At 46.3% G+C, this 24,553-nt stretch overlaps 3 protein-coding genes across 6 annotated transcripts in view; 1 reads left to right on the forward strand and 2 right to left on the reverse strand.

The window, feature by feature from the left end:
• Positions 1-247: 247 nt before the first annotated feature.
• Positions 248-7,049, reverse strand: LOC135397555 (uncharacterized). Its single transcript, XM_064629148.1, has 7 exons — positions 6,948-7,049; positions 5,653-5,895; positions 4,373-4,483; positions 3,813-3,967; positions 2,225-2,384; positions 1,264-1,413; positions 248-424 (listed from the first exon to the last, which is right to left on the reverse strand). The coding sequence occupies exons 2-7, from the start codon at positions 5,820-5,822 to the stop codon at positions 319-321; spliced, it is 852 nt and encodes a 283-aa protein (XP_064485218.1). The 5' UTR covers positions 5,823-5,895; positions 6,948-7,049; the 3' UTR covers positions 248-318.
• A 589-nt stretch (positions 7,050-7,638) lies between these two features.
• LOC135398799 (uncharacterized) lies at positions 7,639-15,610 on the reverse strand. 4 transcript variants are annotated; one of them, XM_064630263.1, is made up of 10 exons: positions 15,477-15,610; positions 14,896-14,995; positions 14,067-14,106; positions 13,851-13,945; positions 12,518-12,610; positions 10,540-10,587; positions 10,438-10,464; positions 9,925-9,963; positions 9,025-9,087; positions 7,639-7,951 (listed from the first exon to the last, which is right to left on the reverse strand). In XM_064630263.1, exons 2-10 carry the CDS (start codon positions 14,962-14,964, stop codon positions 7,823-7,825), a joined length of 603 nt encoding a protein of 200 aa, XP_064486333.1. In that variant the 5' UTR covers positions 14,965-14,995; positions 15,477-15,610; the 3' UTR covers positions 7,639-7,822. The 4 variants fall into 4 exon arrangements, with proteins under 4 accessions (XP_064486333.1, XP_064486334.1, XP_064486335.1 ...); XM_064630264.1 differs by lacking the exon at positions 15,477-15,610 and adding an exon at positions 15,447-15,472; XM_064630265.1 differs by lacking the exon at positions 14,896-14,995.
• A 441-nt stretch (positions 15,611-16,051) lies between these two features.
• LOC135397467 (uncharacterized) overlaps positions 16,052-24,553 on the forward strand; it is a 28,381-nt gene continuing 19,879 nt past the window's right edge. The window contains exons 1-10 of the mRNA XM_064629071.1: positions 16,052-16,222; positions 18,514-18,763; positions 18,820-18,951; positions 20,367-20,571; positions 21,127-21,270; positions 21,337-21,469; positions 22,445-22,579; positions 23,134-23,237; positions 23,292-23,416; positions 24,290-24,402. Coding sequence (XP_064485141.1) covers positions 18,514-18,763; positions 18,820-18,951; positions 20,367-20,571; positions 21,127-21,270; positions 21,337-21,469; positions 22,445-22,579; positions 23,134-23,237; positions 23,292-23,416; positions 24,290-24,402 — 1,341 coding nt within the window. The 5' untranslated portion in view covers positions 16,052-16,222. The remainder of the gene's footprint in view (positions 16,223-18,513; positions 18,764-18,819; positions 18,952-20,366; positions 20,572-21,126; positions 21,271-21,336; positions 21,470-22,444; positions 22,580-23,133; positions 23,238-23,291; positions 23,417-24,289; positions 24,403-24,553) is intronic.

Genomic DNA, 24,553 nt, shown 5'->3' on the forward strand with positions numbered 1-24,553 from the left:
AGAACTGACTATGAGGAGAACCATCGCAACCCTCTAACTACCACTTGTTCCATAAGTGCCTGAACGGTGACTGCATAGTGATCCGCAAAAGCCAGATTCGATAGCCATGTCGGTATAAAGCGCGCGCTCGTTCTGACGACTCAAGCATCGCTGCCCGACCTTCATAAGAAAAAGATACCTCCGCAAATTGATTTAAAAGAAACAAGATAACGAGCTTGATATATGTGTTGCGAAATAATGAGTCGCGTTTGATATCGGGGCTCTTTAATGACACTTTATCGCAACGAGGCTCGCTACATGTCTGCTTGTCCAGCCACGTCATAGGTCCCGGTAGTCGTTAGTAAACCTGGGGTTGTAGAGTTTCTGCCACCGTTTCGGCTTCCGTTGGTTCAGGACGTATTCCACGCACAGGACCTTCGTGCCCCTAAGAGAAATCAACGCCCATATTAAAATACGTGATGAGTGAAGAGAAGCAGAAGAGCACGAACATGATCGTTGATTGGTGCGTCACCTATACTACTCACGTACGACTGTATCTATAGCTTTTTGTACCGTCGTATTATTACGATATAAAATTATGGGACGTCCTTGTGGGACGTGCAAGGCGCTGCCATAGCCGTCGCCGTATACATCCCGGGGGACGCCTCGTAATTTCGAATATTGCATATAGCGTTATGAGTCATTAGCGGCATGAGGCAGCGAACCGAAATAAACGTCTCCGTAAGTCTTAATTTCCTTAACTTAGACTTTAATTTCCCTTTGTACTTTGACCTTTCGGTAACATCCTCTTGGTCCTTAAATATTAATCTGATGAGAGCGATAAATATTCTAGGAACAATGACGTAACAGCCATGGTTTGCAGTCGCAGAATATTGTGTATAGGCAAGAGGAGGCCATTCTAGATAAGCCCTGGAGATCAGTGGCGTAGCCAGAGGGGGTTTTGGGGGTGATTGAAACCCCCCTAAACCATATCTTTGGTAGTGCATTGGGGAGAGAGAAACGAGGGTTGAATCATCCTCCCCCATGAAAAGTTCCCCTCGAGCTGCTCGCGAATTATTTTTCTGGCTACGCTTTTGCTGGAGATCATTGCTTGGGCATTGGCTCGGCGCTAGGCCAAAACGTTGTGTTTGACGTAATTGTCGATTTACCCTCTGGAATGCAGTTTTTCTTCAGAGACTGAACCAGACGTTTTCGCATTTTCACCGCCTAAGTTGCTCCGACATGTTTTGAGAGGTGTTTCCAGATATGAGAGGCAGTACTCACGGATGGTACCGCTTGCACTCGTAAGGATGAGTCTCCGTATAACAGATGGGAGCCAGGACGTCGAAGTACTCGTGGCCGACAACGAGGGATGCCGGTGATCCTTCGGCTGTTAGGCATTCGTATAACTGTTCGTCCACCTCGCACTGAATCCTGAAACAAGAATTATCTGCTAGTTTTTTTTTTCATATTCGTGATGCTAACTGCAACGACTCCCTTCCTGATGCGTAGTTGTACATTGATCTCGTAAATTGTACAATCACAATGATACTTGTATGCAACGCGCCAGCTGACGGTATTCGAGTACATGGGGACGAGATATCAATGTGGTCGGAATGAACTATTTGTAGTGGCGAATTGAGGAATATTCTTTACTGGGTATGAGTAGATATGCCGGGTAAGAAAATGGTTGCGAAAGTCAAACAAGAACCGCCTCTGGTGTACCCCCTCCCCCTCAAGTGGGTTTAGTGTTTGGTGTGCTTCACCTCTTATCTTATCCTCAGGTGCCTGAATCCTGTCGAAGGAAACAGTTCGCGCGTTCCACGTGGGTAAGATTGCACTTAAGAAATTACTCAGTTTTAAAGTTACTCAATCGCCTTGCGCCCCCCCCCCTTAAAAAAAAAAGTAGTAGTCACTGTGCATCCACAAAACAATCTGGGTTCTGGCGTGCACAGTGACCAAGCCTTACTTCATTTGACAGAAATAGCCATTGCGTTGTTTACAAACGTGTTTGCCGATCATGGGCACCACTATTCTTATTATTATCATTATTATTATGGATACGTATATTTTCACGTTTGCAATGGCGTGTGACCTGGCGCTGTCCAGAATGCATTACGTTCGTTTAGTACGTTATTTACTATGGACTGACACCATTTGGTTGGGCGCCACTTCGTTCCCTTTGTCAGTTTTATTCTGGTATCTATTCCTTACGATTTATATTTTGACCACAGCTTGTGCTCACATGGGATAATGTCGGTAATTTATGAGACCATGTCTCGATCCTCTCGGCGGAATAGGTCTCGCGTTGAAGTCATGAGCCCTGCAGCATTTGTCCGTCTCTGCGGCCTCCCCGAGATCGCTGCGGCTGCTGGCTATGTTGCCATCCCCGCACCACTTCGTGCCTGCAAAAAGGTCAGATTCACTTTTTTTTTTTCTGATATGCAGCACGTATAGATGGTCGAGTCATTTAGGGAGAAAGACAGGAAGGAGTGGGGAACAATCCTCGGAAGACTTTGGGGGAATGTCTGCCGGAAAATTAAGGGAAATCATCGGACAGCGTAGCTTACGGTAGGATTTGAACCCACCCCCTCCCAGGGAGCTGTGTCCACTTGGCAACGCCCGTGGGACGTCGTCAATGTGAATCCTTGCAACTAACTTTCCAGTTGTTGCTTCCTACAACATGTTTCCAGAACGAAACTCCCGCTATCAATCACATTAATACGTGGAGGGCACTCAACTAGGTCAAGAGCAGATGGTAGAAGCCGAAGAAGAGTCACTCTTTCCCTTTTTCCTCAACAATGTTGCAAAATGAATTGTAGGTAGACTTCTCTAAAAGCGAAATGAGTTCAAAAAAAAAAATCACTGTACTGCATAGATGAATCAAGAACAAGGAAGAGATGGTATACGTTCTGAGCTACGTCTTCCTCGTCTTGAGCTTTGCATAGTAGTCCCTCCTCAAGTTGGGGTAGGACCTATACTAAACCCCCTGTCTCCACTGCTTCCAGTGTTCCTTTGCACCTGTCTTAGTAATTTTTGCATCGCGGTGCTGAAACAGGTGTACATAATCCAAAGCAAGCATAGCCCTCTGTGTTCCAATGGACTCGGCCGCCCTACGGCCTTTCAACTCAGTACACAGGCCTGAGCTTGTTATCCGCATTAGGAGCTGAGGCCAATGCAACCACAGAAGCACGAACGCAACACATAAAGGTTATCCCAGATAAACGTAAAAAACGGTGCTTCGCACCGATGTGAACCTGCATGGAAAGTTTCGCAGCGAAGCGGGCAATAGAGACGGAGAAAATGGGCACCGCGGACAGTGAAACTCATGCGGCTCTGACGTCACACCCATTGCCACCGCCATTGAGGCAGCGCACGAGAAGTCACGTGTTTACGGCTGCCAATGGGAATGGACGCAGCTCTGAGGTCTGTGATGTCCGCGCGTTGCTCGGGAGTGCGTTCGGGGCTTGTATCTCACTAGGTATGACACGAAGAAGATGAATGATTTTTTCCTCTGTATTCTGGCGTGCAATACAATGTGGCCACGATGTAATGAACCCCTTTAAGCTTCACAACTCCCAGTTTGATATTGCGAGTGAAGAGCGCTAGTTGATAGTGCTAGACGCTGTGGGATAGAGATCCGTCTGCCGGTCAGATGTGCTGTCTTTACACCGCCTTTCTCGTGCAATTTTGCTCGCTACTTTCTATACGTCAATCATATAGCAAAGGGGCTTGTGGATAAATTTCGTATGCCATACCCCGTACGTCGATGACCCTGTGTGGGAGCATGCTCATCTCACATTGGTACCCTGGGATACCATCGGAGTACCTACCGGGATATATTCCCCACGATAGGCCATTTCCTACGAGAATTTCTCCCATCGACGGGTGCAGTTTCTGGCAGTAATCAAGGTACGTTTGTAATTCTTTGGACTTGACTTGCTTGACGTCCACCAACACCTTTTTCTGGGCTTCTTCCACTTGTGCTCTGCCGAAAAGACAGTATTTTGGAAATATAGTATTGTCGTCACATGATGCAAAATGGTAATGAACTAGTATTAGCTCGATGGCTGCGCGTAGGCCTTCGTGCGCTGGATGCCATGGAACCCATACCCATTACACAGGGAAGCTGAATGTCATTTAGAGTGCATGACGCTCATGAGTGCATCAGGAGCTCTGGCCCCTCTGACGTCAGACCTCAATGCCGGAGTTTGTTCAAGGTTTTGTATCGCAACAAATACAACACACGTAGAATACATTTTTTCTCAGTAATATACTCTGGGTTGTAGTACAATAATCACATGAACCACAAACATTAAAGCGTTACAGGTGACAGGACAACCAAGTAATTGTGAAAGGCAAAGGGAAAGCAAGCCTTATGCCAAGTACTCACGTTCCTTTTAGAACTGCACACTGTTCTGTGAAGTTATCTTTGACGATGACTGCAACAAGATGCGTCAGGCTTCGATGAACTCCTTTGTACACAGCACCGCTGTTTGCAATACTGTGGGAGTACAAATTGGGATTGTTATTCGGGTCGATCCACACAAAAAGCAGACTGTTTTGCTTCGTCTCTTGGTTTACACAGTTACGTGCTCTTTCGGCTTGAATGTCTTTTACAAATTCGGGGTGCGAAAATCGGGTCCTATTCCTTTATTTGTTCAGGAATCCGCTGCGATCGTAGTGACGCACAAAGTCCGCAGCAAAGTACACTAGGTGACACAAAGTACACTGGCCTTCTTGATCTGGCGAAGTCATAAGCTTCTCACCAAAGAGACAACACTTAATTCGCATACGTGAGGCTTCACCAGGCTGTTGTGCTGACTGAATGCGGCCGCTTGCCAAGGGAAAGGCCCGCCGGATAAGGAAGCTTGGTTATAGTGGGCTAGAAAGTTGTGTGGCGACTGCATGGTTTCTCCCCAAGCAGCACAATGTACTGAAAGTCGAGCGCGATAGGGGTGGACGGTATGTGTCTTAGCAATGTTCTTTAGCATCACGAGTCTGTTCAAGGGCTTCCACCTACCCGTCCACCCCTACTGCACTTGACTTTCAGTACATTTTGCTGCTTGGGTAATTTCTCCGGGATGACTGAGTTGGAAAGGAAACGAACAAAAAAGGGAGAGAAGGCTGGCCGTGGCGATATCTGCAACAACGACACAACTGATAACGAAGACACGAGCGCCTCATGCCCTCGTTTGTTCGTATCGCATTCCATGCATTGATATTCGCGCACCGGTGCTCTCGGACAAAGAGCAATAGAACATCACGTGACTTAGGAAAATCCGCCAGAGCGCGGTCCTATCGCGGACTTCAGCGTCCCTGGAGCATCCGTTTTTGGGTTCCTGAAAAACTTGCCGATTGACACACCCATCGTTCTTGCTCACCATATAGTATGCTGCGCAAGATGCAACGGGTGTCAAACAACAGCAACTTTATTTGAATGATGATGAGTGGGGAGTTTCATCGCCAGGGGCGATAGACCCGGGTCTTTCGTGCTGGAACATTACAGTTACAACCAAGTTAACAATGAAGAATACAATTACATTACAGCTGAAGTCAGTCCGAGGACGGTTTGCACTCGATTCACAGCGTGAAGGTGTCTTTTACTGGAAAAAGTGAGGTCCACGTCTAAACTCGTTAAAAGCACCTAAGAAGGCCAATGGGAACGGTTACCTGAGAAAATTCTCCACGGCAGGATCTTGACTCGTTTCACTTTCCTTTCCTCGTTTCCACTGGTTTCCGTTTCTCTTATCATCGACCTTATCAGAACCTACTTTCCAGGCCTTTGCAACAACCCCTGCCACAAGTGCAGTCTTCAGCAACCATGCTAAAAACAGTGCCATGATCTGCAGCTCCGTGACACGTAGGTAGGTTTGGCTTTTGTCCTGCACAGGGCTATGACAGAGTAGGCGTCACCTGTGGTAACGAGGATGGGTTTACTGTCTCGTTGCTGCGCCATGAAAGAAGCAGCTTTAAATCAATTGTAACTATGTAGAGTAATAAATAAATACATACAGTAAGGAGCACCTGAGTACAAGGAAATGATACACTTCATCGTTACCAGTCGAGTGCAATGACCATTATGCAGTAATGATGGTTCTTGATGACGGTTAGCGCACTTCACTGTTCCTCTAGAAACAATGTTTTCCATTTCGGGGGCTCAGGTTTCGCTTTGTGGCTGAGAGCCTTAGGCAGCTTTCTGCACCAACTCGGCCCAACTTTGGAATTCATGTCAACTGGACGACGGCACCAACCATCACCAACCATCACCAACTCGAGTTGGCGGTAATCTGTCGCCGAGCGAAAACCTCACAAGTTGCTCGTGCATCAACCAATCAGTGATAGGGGCATTGCCACGTGACCTATAGGTCCACTCCCGATGGCGATGCAATTTCGTTCGTGCCGGACTACTACCTCATACTAATAAATTGTATTGGTTACGAATTGTGTAGGCATAGCTGAGAAATATTTTTTCCCCCAACGGCACACAAACATACGAACAGCCATTTTTTAAGAGATTGCTCCACTCTTGGCGAAGTAAGCTGACGTATAAGGTTGTTTGTGGACGAAGCTGCCAAGTTGGTACGTGTGAACACGGAAACTGCACAGTCTCGAAGTTGGTCGCAAGGCGTTGGTCCTAGTTGGTGCAGAAAGCTCGCCCGTGTGAACGATGCCTAACAACCAACGCCACCATGGTATGACAAATTCTAATGACGAATAATTCGTCGCTTTACGTGCGAGACAACTGTGATCATAGCGTCAAATATGACCGCGTCCATTTATCAGTGCATGTCACGCGATGTGCAAGATACAGGAAATAACTGAAGTGAATGTAGCCCAGCAAGGTTACATCCTGGACTACAACCTTAACGACGAACTCGTTACCAAATCAAATAACGCGTTTTGTTCCGTCTATTTCGTGTCATGTATGTCTTATCGAGACAGTGCGCAACCAAAGACAGACTTACCTCGCTGAACTTGCTTTTCGAAGCGCGTAAAGATGCGAAAAATTCCACCTTGCAGGAGACGTGCACCTGGCTTTCGTAATATATTTTTTTGTGTGTTTAGTTGTTCATTAGGTTTTCTCATCGTTCCCCAGTCTGCAAATAAGGAAAGGCAATAAACTCGAAGACCGGGAGCGAAAAAAACATCACTGAGAAAGGTGTTAACGAAGCGCACGAACTGAAGACGTGGAAGCCGCAGACCAGACGTAATTTCTTAAGACAGGTGATTAGCTAGAACATTTTGCTGAGCGTTTTGAAATGTCGTTGCATTGTAATGATGGAGCTCACAATAAACCACATTACCGGTGATGGACTTCCTAGGAAGTATCACAATCTTCATTATACTACTCAGTACAACCCCATCTATGAGACCCATCCCTAGACAAGCGCTCAGATGGAAATGATTTCGCAGAATTGACAACGTCGAGCATATCAGGAGCACTCTGATGCTATATGGATGCAGCAGGAACGTGGATTGTGCTCTGTGTGGGTGCGCGTTCTCATATTTATACTATATGCTTAAAAAACGGTTGCGACGGTTGAGGTGTTGGCTGCACAACCCATTCTTTGCAACAGAATTCAACTTTCTAATGAACGTCAAAGGATGCCAGCAGCGAAAATGAAATTTACGGACTATCTGTCATCATTACGGACATGACGATTTCCAGAGAGATTTATTTCGGACATTGTTCACCAAAGTCACAGCTATGCAAGTATCAGATTATAGACCTATGGAGCCAAATTGCGCAGAAATATTGGCAAAGGTGGTACTAATGGAGAGGTTCATAATGGGTGGGCTCAACAATTATACAACCAAAGCGCCCATTGCAATGTCGCAGTCACTGTTTCGCTTTAAGAAGCTTCTGAGATGAACCAGCCACGATCACTTCTTGGTCTTCCAACGGCTTTGGGGCAGGCTTCGGAAGGAGGAGGTCGTAGTAAGAATCAACCCAAAGGTATAGGACACCCTGTGGATCAAACAAAAACTAGTATTGATCATTTCCATGGCAACCAGATGCGTACTTCGCAATTCCTGTGCATCTGCGTCGAGTCAAAGTATACCGAACATCATTCCTGACATAATTTCCTCTCAAATACTGTGTTTTTAGTTCAGGTTATCGTCTCGAATGTGATTACCTGCTCAGTAGAGCTGTAAAACAGATACGTTTCTTCTGTTGCTTGAAGAACGCTACGTAAATACTTTCCACAGACAGCAGCACGCGAACGTTCTTATTTGTTCACCATATATATCTCACGCTCAGACAAGATAACTTTGCTTGCTGACAATACTATATGCGTAACGCGAAAGTAATGCGAATCATTACTACTAAATTGACAGAACAAGATTTCATAAACGTCCCACTCATCCGTATATCCCTATACTACATCGTGGTGACGTCCCTGAGACGTTGAATGAGTTGTCACTGGTCTCTTGGATGTTCCACAAACGACCCCGGGATCTGCAAACTGCTTTGTACATGGGAATCCAGAGCGCGGTATTCTGTAAACGTGCCTGGGACATATGTTGTATATAGTGGGCAAAAATGTCGCTCTGGGATATCTTATGCATATCATATGAATGTTCGGATATTCAGGACGCGACCGACCATGCAGGGATGTCCCAGGGATATTAATGGTTGAAGTGCAAAGGTGCAGGCGAGCTAGTACACTGTGAAAGGACGGATAGACGTGAACGTTTTTGAGAACGTGTTGAGTTTGTTCTTTTTTGCTCCTTCTCTCAGGCTTTTCGTCGTTTCATATAAATGGTTTGCCGGGCTGGGTGGGTTGCTTTTCGGTATCGTGGCAGCAACTTGATTCGGTGAGGTCGTTCCGCCATCTACCGCCTTTTAGAATGACACAGTTTTCCACAAAAGCTAGATTTTGACGGCGTTTCGTCATCTCTGTTGGGATAAAACCCAAATGAGTTCGCGAGATTGCTTGCTGTACTCAACGGCTGAATCGCGACGTTTTGGCGTCTTTTGAATTGCGCAGTAAACGTTGTTCACACTACCAGCTCCTAAAAAAAGTCCGATATACTCACACAGGCGACGATCTCGAAGCCCAGGTAGGCGGTATATCTGGCCTTTGTGACAGGACTCTTCAGCTGCGTATATATGTACATATTGAAAGCAAATCTAGAATCGTGTCAATCAGTTGGCAAGTAGCTTTCTACTGACGTCTTGGGAACAATCGGCACTTCTATAGGACTGATAACAGAATGCAAGCATTCGTAAGCAGACAGCGAAGAAGAGAAACATAGAGAAGGGAAGTAACAGATTTGGGTAAAGGGCCTTGTGGCCCTGACCCAGTGTCTAAGCGCGAAAACCGCCATGATAGTTACGACTGCCAACTCCAGCAGTCGTAAGTACGGCTAGCGTCAAAGTTAACTTGAACACTGCTCCAGTCTGCGAAGTGGAGCCGTAGAGAGCCGAAGAGAGCCACTCCTTGGCAGCGCCTAGCAGTCGTCATCAAGTCTCGACCTCAAACGTCCAGGTAAACCGATTATCTATACGCCCAAACTAACATGGCAGCCGTGTGTAGGTGGCTGCGCATGCGCATACGCGCGCTCGGAAAACGTCCATTAGGATGGCTACAACATCAAAGGCTCACCGACGCTCAAGCAATGAGCTCAAGGACGGCAGTAAAGGCTGACTTTACATCAACTACCGTCCTTGAGATCATCCTTGCTTGGGCGACGGCGAGGCAGTATTCGTCCTAATTGCCGATCCAGCTAATTTACGCTACCATCAAGACCTAGTTCTTCGGTACTTATCATACCAGCTGCGACGTCTTCTTCTGCCATGTTCTAGGAGCCTCGAAAGTTACAGGACCTCAGCAGAAAGTGGACTGAGACTGTTTCGCAAACTATTCTCTTCCATACGAATGAGTGGATCTCTCGCACTTCATTTAGTGCAGATATCACTAAATCTTGTTTACTTACGAGCATAATTATCCCGCTCTGGTTTTGAGGAACAGAAATCTGTGCAAGACGTTGGAAAAATGAAGGCAGTTTTATAAGACCCCTCTGAACACATTTCCTATTGCGGAACCTCACTCAAATGCTCAGTCCGCGAAATATAAGTGCTGTTAGTGAGAGTTATATCATTGTAACAAGTTTTTGAAGGATCTTGGATCGTGGTTACTGTCATCATCACGTGATGAGATGTTGTGATTTTCCAAGATTGGGGGCGATTTTCGCGTTGCAGGATGGACAGCACATTTGTCCGTTTGAAGTCTAACTATATATGTGGCGTCGACGTGAAGCACCAGTGTTGCCAGGCGGGAGCGCGCGTGTTATGCCTACGTGATGTTTAAAAAAATATTGGGGATTGATTTTGTAAAACTTACGCATCGCACAGCCAAACAGTGTGAGGTAGGCAGACTTTAATTCACACATTTTGTAAGACTAAAGTTTGGTTCGGATTTTCACTTTAATCAACAGGTTTATACTTACTTCTATAGATGCATTAATTCCAACTTCCTGAAATAACATTCCATAAATGTTTATGCGAGTCAGTCAAGTTCGCACAAGATGCTGCGGAAAATAAAAGTTTACCCGCTTTGTGTCGTCGAAGTGACCTGATCCCTTAAACACTTGCTCTTGCTGCGTGAAAGGACGTACACATGAAGCACACGAACGCAATCCAACATCAAGGAAGGTGGAATACTCAGAGTGCAGGTTTTTGGCTCCGTTTTTCTTTATGACAAATATACTCTCATTTCGGGCTTCATTTTTGTGTGCCCATGAACAGCAGTACGCTTTAATATCTGCAGATGCCGCAACTATACGTTTTTGCTACACGACTTAAGTGGGTGTCACTAAGCGCTTATGGCAACTGCGATAGATAAGAATGAACGGCGGTAAAATTTTTAGGCGTGCGTGACAATGCCTTCCTGCTAACGTTTTTCTTTTATTTAGAAACACTTCCTGCAAATATTCTCCCAACATTAAACATAATGGCCTCAAACATGTGCTACAACAAAAATGGTCGCCGCCAGACCGCCGAGACTGCGATGTTTTCACAGGTTGTTAACGAGAGCATAATGATACGTGTTTTTTCGGCACAATGTCACACTGCACTAAAATCACATAAACGCGCTGTCTGAAAATACTTGCTTGTGGTTGTCGGGGCCCGTCATTTTTTCTCAATGTTTTTACCTGTACCTCGAAGCCTGCCGTCGAGGCTACGCGGCCGGTCCCCCGTAGAGAAGTGAAGTGAGGTTGGGGAACTCACTACATTCATTTTTAGTGCACTTTCTGCAGAGTGTCACTAAAAAAGATGCCGTGTGACAGCGCAAGAATGACACTTGCGCTTAGTGTCATTCGTGTGCTGCCACACGACATCTTTTAGTGACACTCGGGAGGAAGTGCACTAAAGATCTACTGTGTTCCCCAAACTCACTTCGCTTGACCAAGTGTGTAGCCTCGACGGCAGGCTTTGTGGTACAGGTATAAATGTTGAGAAAAAGCGCCAACACCACAATATTTTTAAACATGCATTTTCAACGGCGTGTTTATTTCGTTTTAGTACGGTGTGATATTGTGACGAAAGAACACGTCATTACTCTCGTTAACAATCTGTTAGCCGGCGTTCACACGGGGCAACTTTTCCCAGCAACTCGAAGCAACGTCTTATGAGCAATGGACCTTTTTCACATCCGTGTGATATCCTAGCGGCTCTCCAACGAACCAAAACAAATCCACGTGGGTAGCACAAAGGACCAAAACCGGTCCGGCCGGAGTGGGACCGACGAACTCGCACCGTTCGTCCTCACTTCTGTCGTCTTCATACTGCGCCATCTAGTGAAGACGGAGATAGCCCTGTCCGCCGTCTCAAGGTCGTGCGCATAAGCCGTGGTGAAAGAGATTCATTTCGGGTTCGCGTTCACATGTCGCAACTCGGTAGCTCCACCCACAAGCAACCTTACGGCGACCGGAGAATGTCGGTTCGAATCCAACTGGTGGTGTCTTTTCTTGAGTTGCTATTTGCCATATTTTAGTGTGTGTGTTTTTTTTTCGCGAATTGTTCATTATTACCATCAAAAATGGCAATTCATATGTTTTCGTAACGTTAGTTAAAAAATAAAGTTATTTCTCAGCTGCCTGCCAGTGCAGGATTTGAACGAACGAAATCCACCACGCCTCCGGGAGTCACGTGGCAATGCTCCACCCTCGCTGATTGGCCGGTGCACGAGCAAGTTCTCAAGTTTCCGGTCGGGGAACGATTATACGAGCAACTCGAGTTGCTGGTGGTTGCCAGTGTCGGCCGAAGCTTCGCGATCGTAGTTGCCATTATTGCTTAAGTGACACTTAAGTAAGCCGTGCAGGAAGCATGTATAGTGAAAGTGACATTCGCTTGGTTGGAGTGTACTTGACGAAAATGACGCTAAATTAGCCCGTGTGACAGAGGTATCGAGAATTCTGTGTGTTGTCTTTTCCATTCCTGTGTCTCCAGATTATTCGTCATCGCAGAAGGTGGGATTTTTAATACAGTTCTCGAGCTAACTACAATAAACGAAGATTGATTGATTACCATTCGAAAGGCTACCCAGTAGAGGACAACGACGTCAACGACGGCGTTGGCGATGAGGTAGCGGAGGTAAGTGATCAGGAACCTCCTGCGGCTCTGGAAGAATGATTGAAGCAAATTACGATTACAAAACGGCTGATGAAACTCACCAGCTACACAATCATTCGCCTTCACACACTTTCCTATGGCCGGCGAGAAACCTTTACTACAGTGCATGACACCAACACACGATGTGCCCGGTACGCTGAGATTTCGGCGGCAACACTAATCCGACCACTCTGGAGTGGCACGTGATCATAGTTGTCTCACAACCAAGAGCCATGAACCGTGACGAATCATCGTTATCAGCACAGCGAGCATCGTAATGAGACACTTGGGGATTAATGTATATTATTGGCCGTATTGAGACGTTCGTTGTAGTGAGACTTTTGCCGTAATGACGTAAAATCGAGAGCCGGGGTGGTAATATCGCCGGAAATTCGATTAGAGTCCGGTGTGTACTTATTGATCTTGCTGCAACGCGATAGTTAGAGCATTACACAATGAACTGCTCGAGATCCTGCTTCATTCATGAAGCCACCATTCAAAATATTTCCCCTCTCTCATCACTGTGTAATTTCATTCACAAAAAAGGCACCAAACACGAGCCATGAGTGGTGCGCAGTCATCTTAGAGGCCAGATCGCAGATGGCGTGGCGAAGCAGCACCGTACAGCGAGCGCAGCTCGGCAGTTCGGGCCTCGAAACTCACGATCGCAATCATCTGATAAGGCGTGAGTTCAGCCGCGGCTACAAACTCAAGTGAAGGTCGACATGGGGTATGTCAGTGAGCTCGATCATACCGCATATTAGAGCACTCACCAGATAACATCACACTTGTAAACAGAGCAGGTGTAATATTATCTGGTAAGTGCACTAAAATGGGGCATGATCGTACTCACCGATGGTGCCATGTCGACATACACGTCGGTTGGCAGCCGCGTCTGAACTCCCGCCTTATCAGATGACTGTGAGCTTCGAGGCCCGAAATGCATAGCTATGATAGCGAGCAGTGGCGAAGTCCGATTTCCACCGAATATTCGTTTGCTACGCGCACAGCACGACGGCGGAATCTCCACATCAGTGAGTGAGTGAGTGAAGTCAGCATGACCCATTCATTTTCCAGCTCTCTGGACGAAGCGAGCTTAGAGGTTGCTAATCAGGCACGATCACTGTCCTTGCGGAAGAGCGCGTGCTACTTGGTGCACAATACGCTGCTGAGGGGCGAACCAAATCGAGAAAAGTGGCACTCTCGCATTGTGCGCTGTTCGTGCAATCGACAGCATATATGGACTAACCCAATATACCCCGACGAACAGGACAGCCGCCATGACGCAGTGGATACAGATGATGGTCGATGCGACGAACTTGATGTCCACATCAAGTTGGGCTTCTGGAAGGAATGCCAAATATAGCGCTTTAGTAAATGGACAAAAATGAGCTCGCACAAGTGAGACGGGAAAAGTACATTTGAGGGGTTCCATGCCGAATGGATAAAAGGAAAAGTAACATACTTGGCCTCGAGAACATGTACAGGAGGAGAAGTTGCCTGACCTAGGACAAAGACAGGAAGAGGGAGCTAATGATGCACATGGGCTACGGACAAAATACTAAGCTATACTAATATAGACACGAGATACTAGGAGCCAACAGACATGAGTGTTTGCGCCTGATTCAATGTATTCCTATACGAGGCAGAACTTGTATCGAATTCAAGTGATAAAAGCTGCCAGCGGGGGCGCGCTAATACAACAGTCCTTCTAAATGCGGTGCTAGCACTCATCGGTACGACTAACAGTGTGGCCAAAGGTCGGTTTGGCTGGACAAAACCCAAAAACTGAAAGTTCAGATCTTAGTAGGAAACACATTTCCAGGTCATGCTACAGTCCTGGGACCAATCGAAACCGTTGGAAATGTCGGTTTTCCCCTGCAACTCTTATCGCAACAGTGGCATAGAGAAATACAACAAGTTCACTTGAAGATGATTGGGGAGTTTCATCGCCAGGGGCGATACTCTACCCCATTGCTGGTAGTGATGTGGACCGGTTATGTCCAGAAAGATCAAAAGAGCTTTGAGCGCAGAGTGTTGGTGGGATGGATTCAGCCAGGGACCAAGCAATTTTGATAGGGCTAGAAGGGGCGGGAGTCCAACTGGCTAAGAGACTCGGAGGGTGCGGTTCGGGAAGGTCGGTAGTGTGGGCAATGAAGAAGAATGTGCTCCAGATCCTCTAGGGCACCGCAGTGACGTTCTAGCCTGATTATATTGGATGAAAAAGCGACAAAAATGCGCAGTGGAATTCTGCGGAAAAACATCAAGTGTGCCAACCTATATCGTATACTTACAAAGCTCATCGCAGCATATATAATATTACATATCTTCCTCCCAAAGCATAGACAGGGTAATTCGCACATGGTTCACTATTCTTGGTACGGGGTGCAAGACCTACGTGGTGAAAATAGTATGTAAGGAAAGCGTTGTTGCTGGACGTTATTACAAAAGGGATTTGACGGAGCCTCGTTATCGATAAAATAGGACTCAGCAACTGTTATTTCAGAAATTGAAATTGCCCAAGTTGCTGCATCACATAACGAAGTCTTAGGCGCCGTGTGCTCAGTTTACGGAGCACGTTAAATGATGTTCTTGCCTTAGTACCAACAACAGCGGCGTCGCTGATTATCATAGTTGTCTCACGACTATTACAGAAGGAGGTTTGTCTACCGCTAAACTTCAAGCAGAGAACGGGAGACAGTGGGAAGTGTCGACCGATAGATAAGAGGACATTGACGACCGCGAAGGGAACAAATGTGAAGTTGATCGCGGGGCATTCTGTACAAAGCGTACTTCAACTGGTAAAATTTGTGATTGCTACAGGAGACCATACGGCAGTACTCACGACAGGGGCGTATAATTTGACATCACTTACTACAGGTGACGACTTGAAGAACAGTTTCATTCCAATTCACCTTCTTCTACTTCTTCTTCTTGGGGTGGCTACAGTATCTTCTTCTTCCACCACTAGGTACAGTGGCCGGCTACAGTATGCCGGATAACCTAGTGGTGGTGGTGGTGATAGGCCTCGCCGTTGTCGGCCCCACGGAGGTGGGCAACGTCACGACTAACGCCCTGGAGGAATGTGCGTCCTGAGCCGCCTTCTAAGGAAACTGTGCCAAAATATGTCTCAAAGCGTCTAAGAAAAACTCAGGAAAATCCCCAGACAGAACAGCCGGCAGCGGGTTTCGAACCCGCGTACCTCCCAGTCCCGACGTGACACGGCCAGCACGCTACCCGCTTAGCCACGAGAACTCCGCAATCGAAACTGTGCCAGGTGGAACTGTGGGGACGAAATCCAATTTGGACCGGGCGGAGCCAATCACGGAGCACAACGAGGTGAGATAGTCTGTCAAAGACCTGTGCAACATGCTCCACCAGATCAGCAAACACGGCAGTGAGCGCAACGGGCCTTAAAGTGACCAGCGAACAGCCTTTTTTCGGATAGGACAAGTGTTATCCTCGATAGTTTCCAGCTCACCTGTTTACCTTGTGATGGGAAGTTGTGCGACCTCGAGAAAATATTCTCTTCCTTCCTCTGCCCAGTAGGAGAAGAAGAAGAAGCTCGCTAGGCCACCGACTGGCGTTGAACTCATTTCCGAACGCCAATCTTCAGGAACGGTAAGTGAAAATGTGCCTGCTACGAGACTAACCCACCGCATCCTTAGCTATGAAATGCATGTTTTTGCAAGGTTCAGGAAGACCATTCGAAATTCCATAACATCAGGCCTATCATTTCTATTCTCATTGCAACTTACTAGCGTTTTCAAATTAGTTTGATCTCTCGATCAACACATCTGCCTCGGTGCATCAGTTTGTAGCGTGTCTATAGTCTGAGCCCTAGATTACGGTTGAGGACGCCACAAACTTAGCGGCGGCGTACAAGGGCGTACGTGGGACCCTCATGTGGGCAACCTCAGTCCATGGAGTGACCGACCGACTTATGGCGAATTTGCATTCATTTCCTGGCAAATTTGCCAGATTCTGAGCACTTGTGTTGGCATGGTCGAAACGTAGCAATCTCACGCCGTTTTCCTATATCGCCTGGAACCTGCCAGCGAGTATAGCTCCGTGTTGGGACCACTCGTTTTTAAAAATTAGTGAAAGCGTTTGGAAGGTAAATATTGCATAAAAGTGAAAGAAGGTCATATACTGAATCTAAAAATGTAAGCTAGCACCTCTTTTTACACGGTCCCGATTCGGCCGGGCAGCGCGTTGCCCAACTGTGTCCGGTGTCGTCACACCCTGCGCCGCCACCTGTGCTTTTGCCTGTGCGACTATAGCTGGGCCACCTGACAGATTACCGCTACAGAGACTCTCCAGTAGCCTGTAAACGTGGCTGCTGACAGTGATGTGCTTTGTCATCGCCATGAACAGTGTGCGTAACAATGCGTCTGGAGTATATCAAACGATAGAGCCCTGAACAGCCATGGCACCACAGCAGCATCCAAGGGCGCTAGATTCTTTGTGCCCGCTTTCAGGAGGCAACGGTCACGTCATCCAGACTAGCAATTTTCCACGAATTGAGACGAATTGACCACGCGAACAGGCCATTAGGCAAAACACCTTTGACTTCTCAACTGACATGTCAACCATAAAATTTTGGATGCACTTTTGAACTTGTTCGTTTATGTTTATTGCCTACTATATTGTGCCATAAAAACACTCAATTTAATCGGTCAGTGACTGATCAAACATACTCAAGAACGTTGTCTCACCGTGGTGATCTTCTCTGTCGACCTTAAAGGGAGACTTTGGAACGAAATGGATTTCAAGCTCTCGGTATTCCCACAATGATTTACACGACCTGAACACAGTTGCGAAAACGAAGGTGGAATCATAAAAACGACTTTCGAAATTTGAAAAAGTCTGGCTCCCACGGAACGTCAATGGAAGTACTTCTTTCTTTCTTTCTTTCTTTCTTTCTCTGCTCGGCCAGCGTCACCGTGCATTAGTCGTACCATTCCTCCGCTGTTTTCTGACTCTCAGGGGAGCAGATGGCCACTGTTTCTTTCCATCTGTGTCTGAGTGATCTGATCCCCAATCTTCGTCCATTGTTTTGTTTCGAGAATGTAAGACAGCGGCTACGACCGGCGTGGTATATACTGCTTGACCGCTCCATGCAGGGTGACGTAACGCGTTGGCCTTCGGAGGGGAAAGTGTTTTGAGACTCCTCTTCACATTCCTCTTTCGGTTTGATTGCTCGCTTATTTGAAGCATAATTCGTCACACGAGAAAGTAACAACGTTGATGGCAGGTATACTGTGTATGCTATATGCACCAACTACGATGTGCAGCAATTTTTTCACCGATCGTTTCGGAGTAGCCCTGTAACGCCATTTTACACTTCCACATTTTTTTTTTCAGTTGTAGTTGAGCCATAAAGAGTACTACTGGTGTGCTCAAAATTGACGAGTCTTGTTGCAGAAAAATCTATCTAAATATTTTTCACCTAGAGCAAACATACGTAATTCAGAAGCACCCCCTTACTTAGAGGGGGTACGAGTGGTCAACGAGACGATATGGCCTGCTACCAAAAATAGCTTATAACTGTTGCTACAATTAGGGATAGTAGCGCTAAAGTAGAAGTTACTCGGGTAGGGCGATATCTTTCACGCATCAGTTTCCAAACTTTCGTCGGTACACTACTAGTACAGTAACATCAGCTACTTTAACTGGGTAACTGTAAACTGTAGTTACGTTTTGGAAAACTATAATTATTAGTCAGTTTCTATTTCCACAATCGAGCTGTAATTGTAATTTTTTTGCTGTTTTTAAAAGTATAGTATGACTTGCATATGACCGGTCTGTATATTTTTTTTTTCTGTACCCTGAAACAGGCCTCGTAGTTGCGCACAACAACATACCTTGTCCTCATGCGAGTAGTATAGAATGGTGATCGATCTATGCAGATGGTCAGTTCAAAGAAACCAGGCCCGGTAGATTTACCCAAGATTGCGAAGTCAAGCGACCTTCGTTCGGAAGCAGTTCAGTACCCGACAGTCGATGAGGCATTGGCCGAGCAAATTGGAAACCAGCAACAGAAAGAGAAAAGGGAGCACTGGGACAACAGCCTAGAGTTCTTGTTCTCCTGCATTGGGATGTCTGTGGGCTTGGGCAACATTTGGAGGTTTCCCTACATTGCTTACGTCAATGGGGGCGGTAAGGTCGTCGGTAGCACTAATAATTGGACAAAGACGTTCAGTTCTTGCTTGCAGCGGCGTTCCTCATCCCATACTTGATACTGATGATAACTGTGGGGAAGCCCATGTATTTTCTGGAGCTCATTCTGGGGCAGTTCCAAAGTCAGGGGCAGTTTGCTGCTTTCAACTGTTTTCCACTAAGCAAGGGTAAGATGTGTTGCCTTTTCACGCAGGTCCCCCAAGGTCGCCATTTTCCCATGTATTTGTTCCTATCCCGATGCGTGCAATGCCGGATGCCGCCCTTAGATACCCCATTGTTACCAGACGTTGGCTTGCGTGGATTGTAGCGCGCTAAAGATCCAGTTGAAGCACAATCCAAGCCAGGCCAAGTCACCGAAGGAGAAATGGACGACTGCAGCGCCTGCGGCGCCTGGTACGACACGTACGCTATGTGGTGCACGCAGCCGTGCACTAGATCCTTCCGATCGCTCAACACGTTTAAAAACGGGACCAAAAAGTGAAACACGACAGAGAAAGTTGTTATACGCGTTTCATTTGGACATATAAAGACTAGATTCATTCGCAGAAACAACAAAAACTTTTCGCCGCTAAACTTAGCGCGCTGAAGTGATCCGGAACGGCAACAGTGGGGTATCTAGTGGCGGCCTTCTTCGTTGCACGCTTTTCCGAGGTGAGTTTGGGGGACCTGTTTTCACGACTGCCCATTGTTGCTTTGCAAAGGAGGCAGCATTCAGCCTATTTATACCTACTTGACAGATTACGTTGGAAGAACATATTCTTGCAGACAACGTTCCCTAATGATTCTTCATAGCTGCCCTGACACAAATTTTGGTGTCAAACAGCATGAATATTGCATTGCATTAGCAAACTCTTATGTGACTGCTCACGATGTACCATTCTTCAAAGTCCTGTCAGTACTTTGCTTCACTAAACTGCATGTGCCATCAAGTTACGCCTGCTAGATGACTTTGTAGCCTTTAATGTACTTCACACTTTGCTAATGGGGTCATGTGATATATCAGTGACTGCAAACGCTTGTTATTGCCGAAACGCCAATGCACCGTCATCATTATGATGTATTGTGTCATCGCTCTCTTTCTTATGATTCTCTGACCTACTGGTCTGACAGAAGTTTTCACCATCTCAGCATTCACAGCGTATCTTGTCCGTGTCACATCACGAGCAATGTAGTCATGTCTCGTAACTCACCTAACAGGAACACTAATTATCCACTTGGTGTGGTCGCGGCCGCTACCAAGAATTTATTTATTTATTTATTAATTTAATTAATTTATTTATTCAGAATTCGTTATCCGTATCCAGACATGAAGTACTGGAGACAATAGAGACTAGAAAAGATCTCCTTCAAGGATTGGCTAAAAAAGCAGTGGCCATTCATATCCGAAAGCCGACGTACGACAACATTCTGCGGGAACAAGAGAAGTGCTTTGCGCTATATTCGCTAATCTGGAAATACGCTACCCAAAAGTGGGTACTGAGACGAGGCGAGACATGGCTGCAACAACTCCCAGAGAGTTTTTATACACGCTGTTGCCACTCGCTGTTAGGCCTCAGATCTGATTTTCCCACTACACTTTCAGGCGTAGGCGTTGCCATGGGATACGCCTGTTTCTTCGTCTGTCTTTACTTCAACATTATTCTCGCCTATGCAATGGTCTACATTGTTCATTCACTGAAGACGCCTTTGCCGTGGACAGAGTGCAACCCTGAATGGGCTGATGATGAGTGCTTCGTACGGGGAGTGACTTATAATTGCAAGATGGTGGAAAAGAGGCTTGTTGACATGTAGGCTTACATATGTGTACCATAAGCATTGCGGATAACTGGCAGGGCTCGAACTGTGTAAAAATTCATTGTTGCATAACGTAGCAGCAATTTTTTGATTTAATATCATAATCACAAGTTCTGCAGCTGCCACATCACACTATGCTGCTTCCAGTTCTTGCTTTGGAGAATAGCCAAGCTGCCGCTAATTGCAGGCTAAACTTGCTGATTATATTTTAGCCGACCTTAAAACAGCCCTGCAGTTGGCTTTATGCTGCCCATTTCGGCAAATGTGTGCCGGCTTTCATCACTGCAAAAGAAAGACCACATATAAGACCGTTTATTTTACATGTTTATCGTTCTTGTTTTTCTGTTTGTGTTCTTGTATCTTTCTGTTCACCAATAAGAGTGTTTGCATTCGATTCCCATTGCTGGTGCCATTTCATCAACTGCCATATAATCAAGAAATGCAGCTTTGTCTCATTTGCATTGTGACGTAATGAAAGTGTGCATCTTCATCACAGAAGACTAGTCATCACTGCAATGGGCTCGCAGATTCTTATCCCTGTTTTCCAGATATGAACACAAGACGCTCTTGGACAACGACACGATTGAGATAACATACGGTCATCGGAAGGCACAAGTACCTTTTGGGATGTACCACAACGCCACCATGATGTGTACAAATGCAACACAGACTTCGGTGGAGCAGTTCTTCTAGTAAGCATGCGACATGGACGTAATGATTATACAGATGGAACCAAATGCATGTTCTGACCCTTCCAGCAAAGCAGTTCTCTCTATCAGCAAGGGCATTGAGTACCCAGGCGCTGTCAAGCCTGATCTGACAATCAGCCTCTTTCTTGCTTGGGTCATTGTCTGCATTTCGCTCTCCAAAGGAATTAAGACGTCTGGAAAGGTGTGCAGTTGTTGTCAGATAAGATATATAGTTACATAATGCAAGCTCCTTAATGATAATGTAGTATATAATTTCAAGAGATCACATCACCACGTTCGGTGGGTCAGTTAGGTTTGTTTTTCGGCCATCGTACTGTTTATGGATACGCTAATAAAACTATAAAACTAAAACTATAAACCTTGTGTACGGAATCGAATTAAAACATGGGGCTGCACCCCTTATTTTGACTCAGAGGTGAACAGGACTCTCGTATTCACGGAAGCTTGCGAGACTAGCAATATAGAGTCTGTGTTCTCTTAGGAAATGCCACTGCCGCACGTTTTCTGAACTGGTCCTGAAAGCATGCTACTTTTCATTCCTTTGTGTGCACGTCCTGTGCATCTAGTGATATCCAGTTATAGTCAGCTATCACGTTCTATCAATCTAACAAATTCTGAACTTAACTGTTGTAAAAACCATCTTACAGTTCATGCACAGCAAAAGTGTTGTGACTCATGCATGAGGAGGGGGCGAGAGGGTCTCGGTGGTAACGTCCCGTAAGGCGTCCCTAAAATGTCCCGCAGGATGTCTACAGGATTGCCAAAGGGATGTCTCAAGATGTTGATTGGCAGTCCTATGATCCAGAGTACACCGTTTGGTCGAATACTGGATATCCGCCGGATATCTTGTCAGCTCAGTAACATCATGCAGATGTTCACAGGACGTGTTATGATTTACTGGGTCTCGTCGGCTTTGGCGAAGAACGTTAACAACAGTGTGTCATGTGCGAGTGTTAAGGAACCCCCGGTGGGCAAAATAGAATAATGCACCGAACATGGCGGCGTCGCTCACGATCACAGTTGTATGGCTACATAAGAGCCCAGACATTTAGATCAAAGTAAAAGGAATGAGAGTTTGCTACACAACATATGCTTCACTAGTAAAGCGTGGACATATCTTACTGTTGTACCTTGAACTCTTGATCCGAACTTCCAGATTGTGTATGTGACTGCACCAGCGCCATACATTATTCTTGCTGTTTTGCTGATTCGTGGTGTTACACTTCCTGGTTCATTGACCGGGATCGCCTTCTTCCTCATACCTGACTGGGAAAAGATGCTTTCTTTTCAGGTAATGTATTTAACCTCCTCTGTGGTTGTTCTTCGCTAGAGCGCTTAAGAACAAACGTAAGGGATCAAAGCATGCTTTAAAGATAGTCATGGCCAAGAGTGCCAGATTTAAGTGGGGCAGGTGCCTTGGGGACCCCATCAAAAATGGGTCCCACAATTTCAGTATGGTGCAATGAAATAAATTTTCGAAGCGATCGTGCTACAAATGGTGTACAGTTCAGACTTCCTGAAAGACTAGTGACCAAACACGTTCTAACTTCCCATGCTGACTCCCGAGTCTCAGGCGAGAGACGCTGGCATGAATGTGTAAGCATAAGCGTAGATTTGAGTGGTGGAAACACTGCGAAGACGACGATTCATGTGTGTACATGTGTTGCAATAAAACAGTTACGAAGCAAGCAACAGCGCACTCTCTGAAAATGAACTTCACCGCATAGCATGCTCGTAGCCAACCATCATCTCGTATGATATCGTTATGCGTACGCCGTTTTTGTGACACTTACGCTGTTTATAATTGTCACAAATGATCACCTGATCTCCACAATTCATTCGTAGGTATGGCAGGCTGCATGTCAGCAGATGTTTTACTCCCTTGGTGTGTCGATGGGCCCTATTATCTGTCTTGGAAGCTACAACAACTTTCGCAATGACTTGAGAAGGTATGCTGCTTAGCCAGTTTCAGACGAGCACCTAGCTGTGTCTATCTTACCCAGAGATATAACCATAATCACTTTTGCTGACTTCATCACGAGTATATTTGGTGGACTCGTCGTCTTTTCTGTGTTGGGAAATATGGCGCACAACTTGCATGTTGACATTGAAGACGTCGCAGAGAAAGGTGGGTCGTACAAACAACAGTCTTTATAGATATTTATTTGTTGGGCGTGCTTGAAACATTTATATTATCGTGCGCAGTTATTACTTCCACACTGTGTTTCTGAAGTTCATTTTCCTCATGTTTGCCATCATTTACGAATGACAATGTTCCCCTGTATATACTGTTACACAGCTTCAACGAATGGCATTCAGTGTGAACGACGATCAATTTCTCGTGTGAAAGGGTTATAATTGGAGGTGAGTCGGGTAAGCAAACTTGAACCTGCACCCGCACAGTACCCGCGCGCGTATGACCTGCACCCGCACCCACAAGAATTTTATCAGGGCGACGCGCACCCGCAGTGCTGTCTGTATACCCGCATACCTGCATTGGGACCCGCAGGGGGAAGTGTTCCTCGTCCACTTTACCGCTGTTTCTATTTTGAAACAATGGAAATTTTGAGTGTTGGCTAAGTGTCTCGGACGGCTTCAGTCGTATGCCAATAAAGCTGCAATTCAACAGAGAGTCATATATGTCTGCATTAATAATCGAACTCGATCGCCAGAACTTGCCTGCTGACGTCTGGCGCATGGATTTATACGGCCAACGACATAGGGCGCTTCTGAGCTCGCGTGTGACAGAGAGGGATCATTTAGTTGGCCATGGAGTGAGGGTAATGCGGGCATATCCGCATTACTCGCGGTCGCATTGCGGGAACACCCGCGGTCGCATTGCGGGAACTCCCGCGGTTTGCCCACTACCCATAGCGATCGCGAATTCCTACCCGCAAATCGTGACGATGTGCTGGTACCCGCGGGTATACCCGCACCCGCGCTCAGCTCTAGTTATAATTGTCTCTACGGCCTTTTGCTATGTTCCTTTCATTCTATCCAGGACATGGCTTGGCTTTCGTGACATACCCAGAAGCTGCAAGTTTGATAAAATGGCCAAATCTTTGGGCATTCGCATTCTTCTTCATGCTGTTTTTGCTGGCCGTTGACAGTCAGGTAAGTGACCTCGTAAATCTGACTCAGCGAATGTGCCCCGCATCGAGGTCTCCAAATTTTACTTGAGTACTCCACAGTTTACGAGCATTCTTTGCATCGTTAGTAGTAACGTTTTACACTCCGTTGCCCCCTTGTCCTTCCGCCCACCGCG

This window comes from Ornithodoros turicata, chromosome 6 (assembly GCF_037126465.1).
Source record: "Ornithodoros turicata isolate Travis chromosome 6, ASM3712646v1, whole genome shotgun sequence".
Lineage (NCBI taxonomy): Eukaryota > Metazoa > Arthropoda > Arachnida > Ixodida > Argasidae > Ornithodoros > Ornithodoros turicata.

Bases quoted from the DNA above. Each gene is read 5' to 3' on its own strand.
- LOC135397555 (XM_064629148.1), bottom strand. From the start codon at position 5,822: ATGGCACTGTTTTTAGCATGGTTGCTGAAGACTGCACTTGTGGCAGGG. The intron at 4,484-5,652 runs GTAACCGTTCCC...GTACTCCCACAG, and splicing joins GCCGTGGAGAATTTTCTCAG to TATTGCAAACAGCGGTGCTG. The intron at 1,414-2,224 runs GTGAGCACAAGC...TTCTTGTTTCAG, and splicing joins AATTACCGACATTATCCCAT to GATTCAGTGCGAGGTGGACG.
- LOC135398799 (XM_064630263.1), bottom strand. From the start codon at position 14,964: ATGTGCGAATTACCCTGTCTATGCTTTGGGAGGAAGATATGTAATATT. The intron at 10,465-10,539 runs GTAAACTTTTAT...ATGTTATTTCAG, and splicing joins ACTTCGACGACACAAAGCGG to GAAGTTGGAATTAATGCATC. The intron at 9,964-10,437 runs GTAAGTATAAAC...CGTCTTGCACAG, and splicing joins GAATTAATGCATCTATAGAA to ATTTCTGTTCCTCAAAACCA.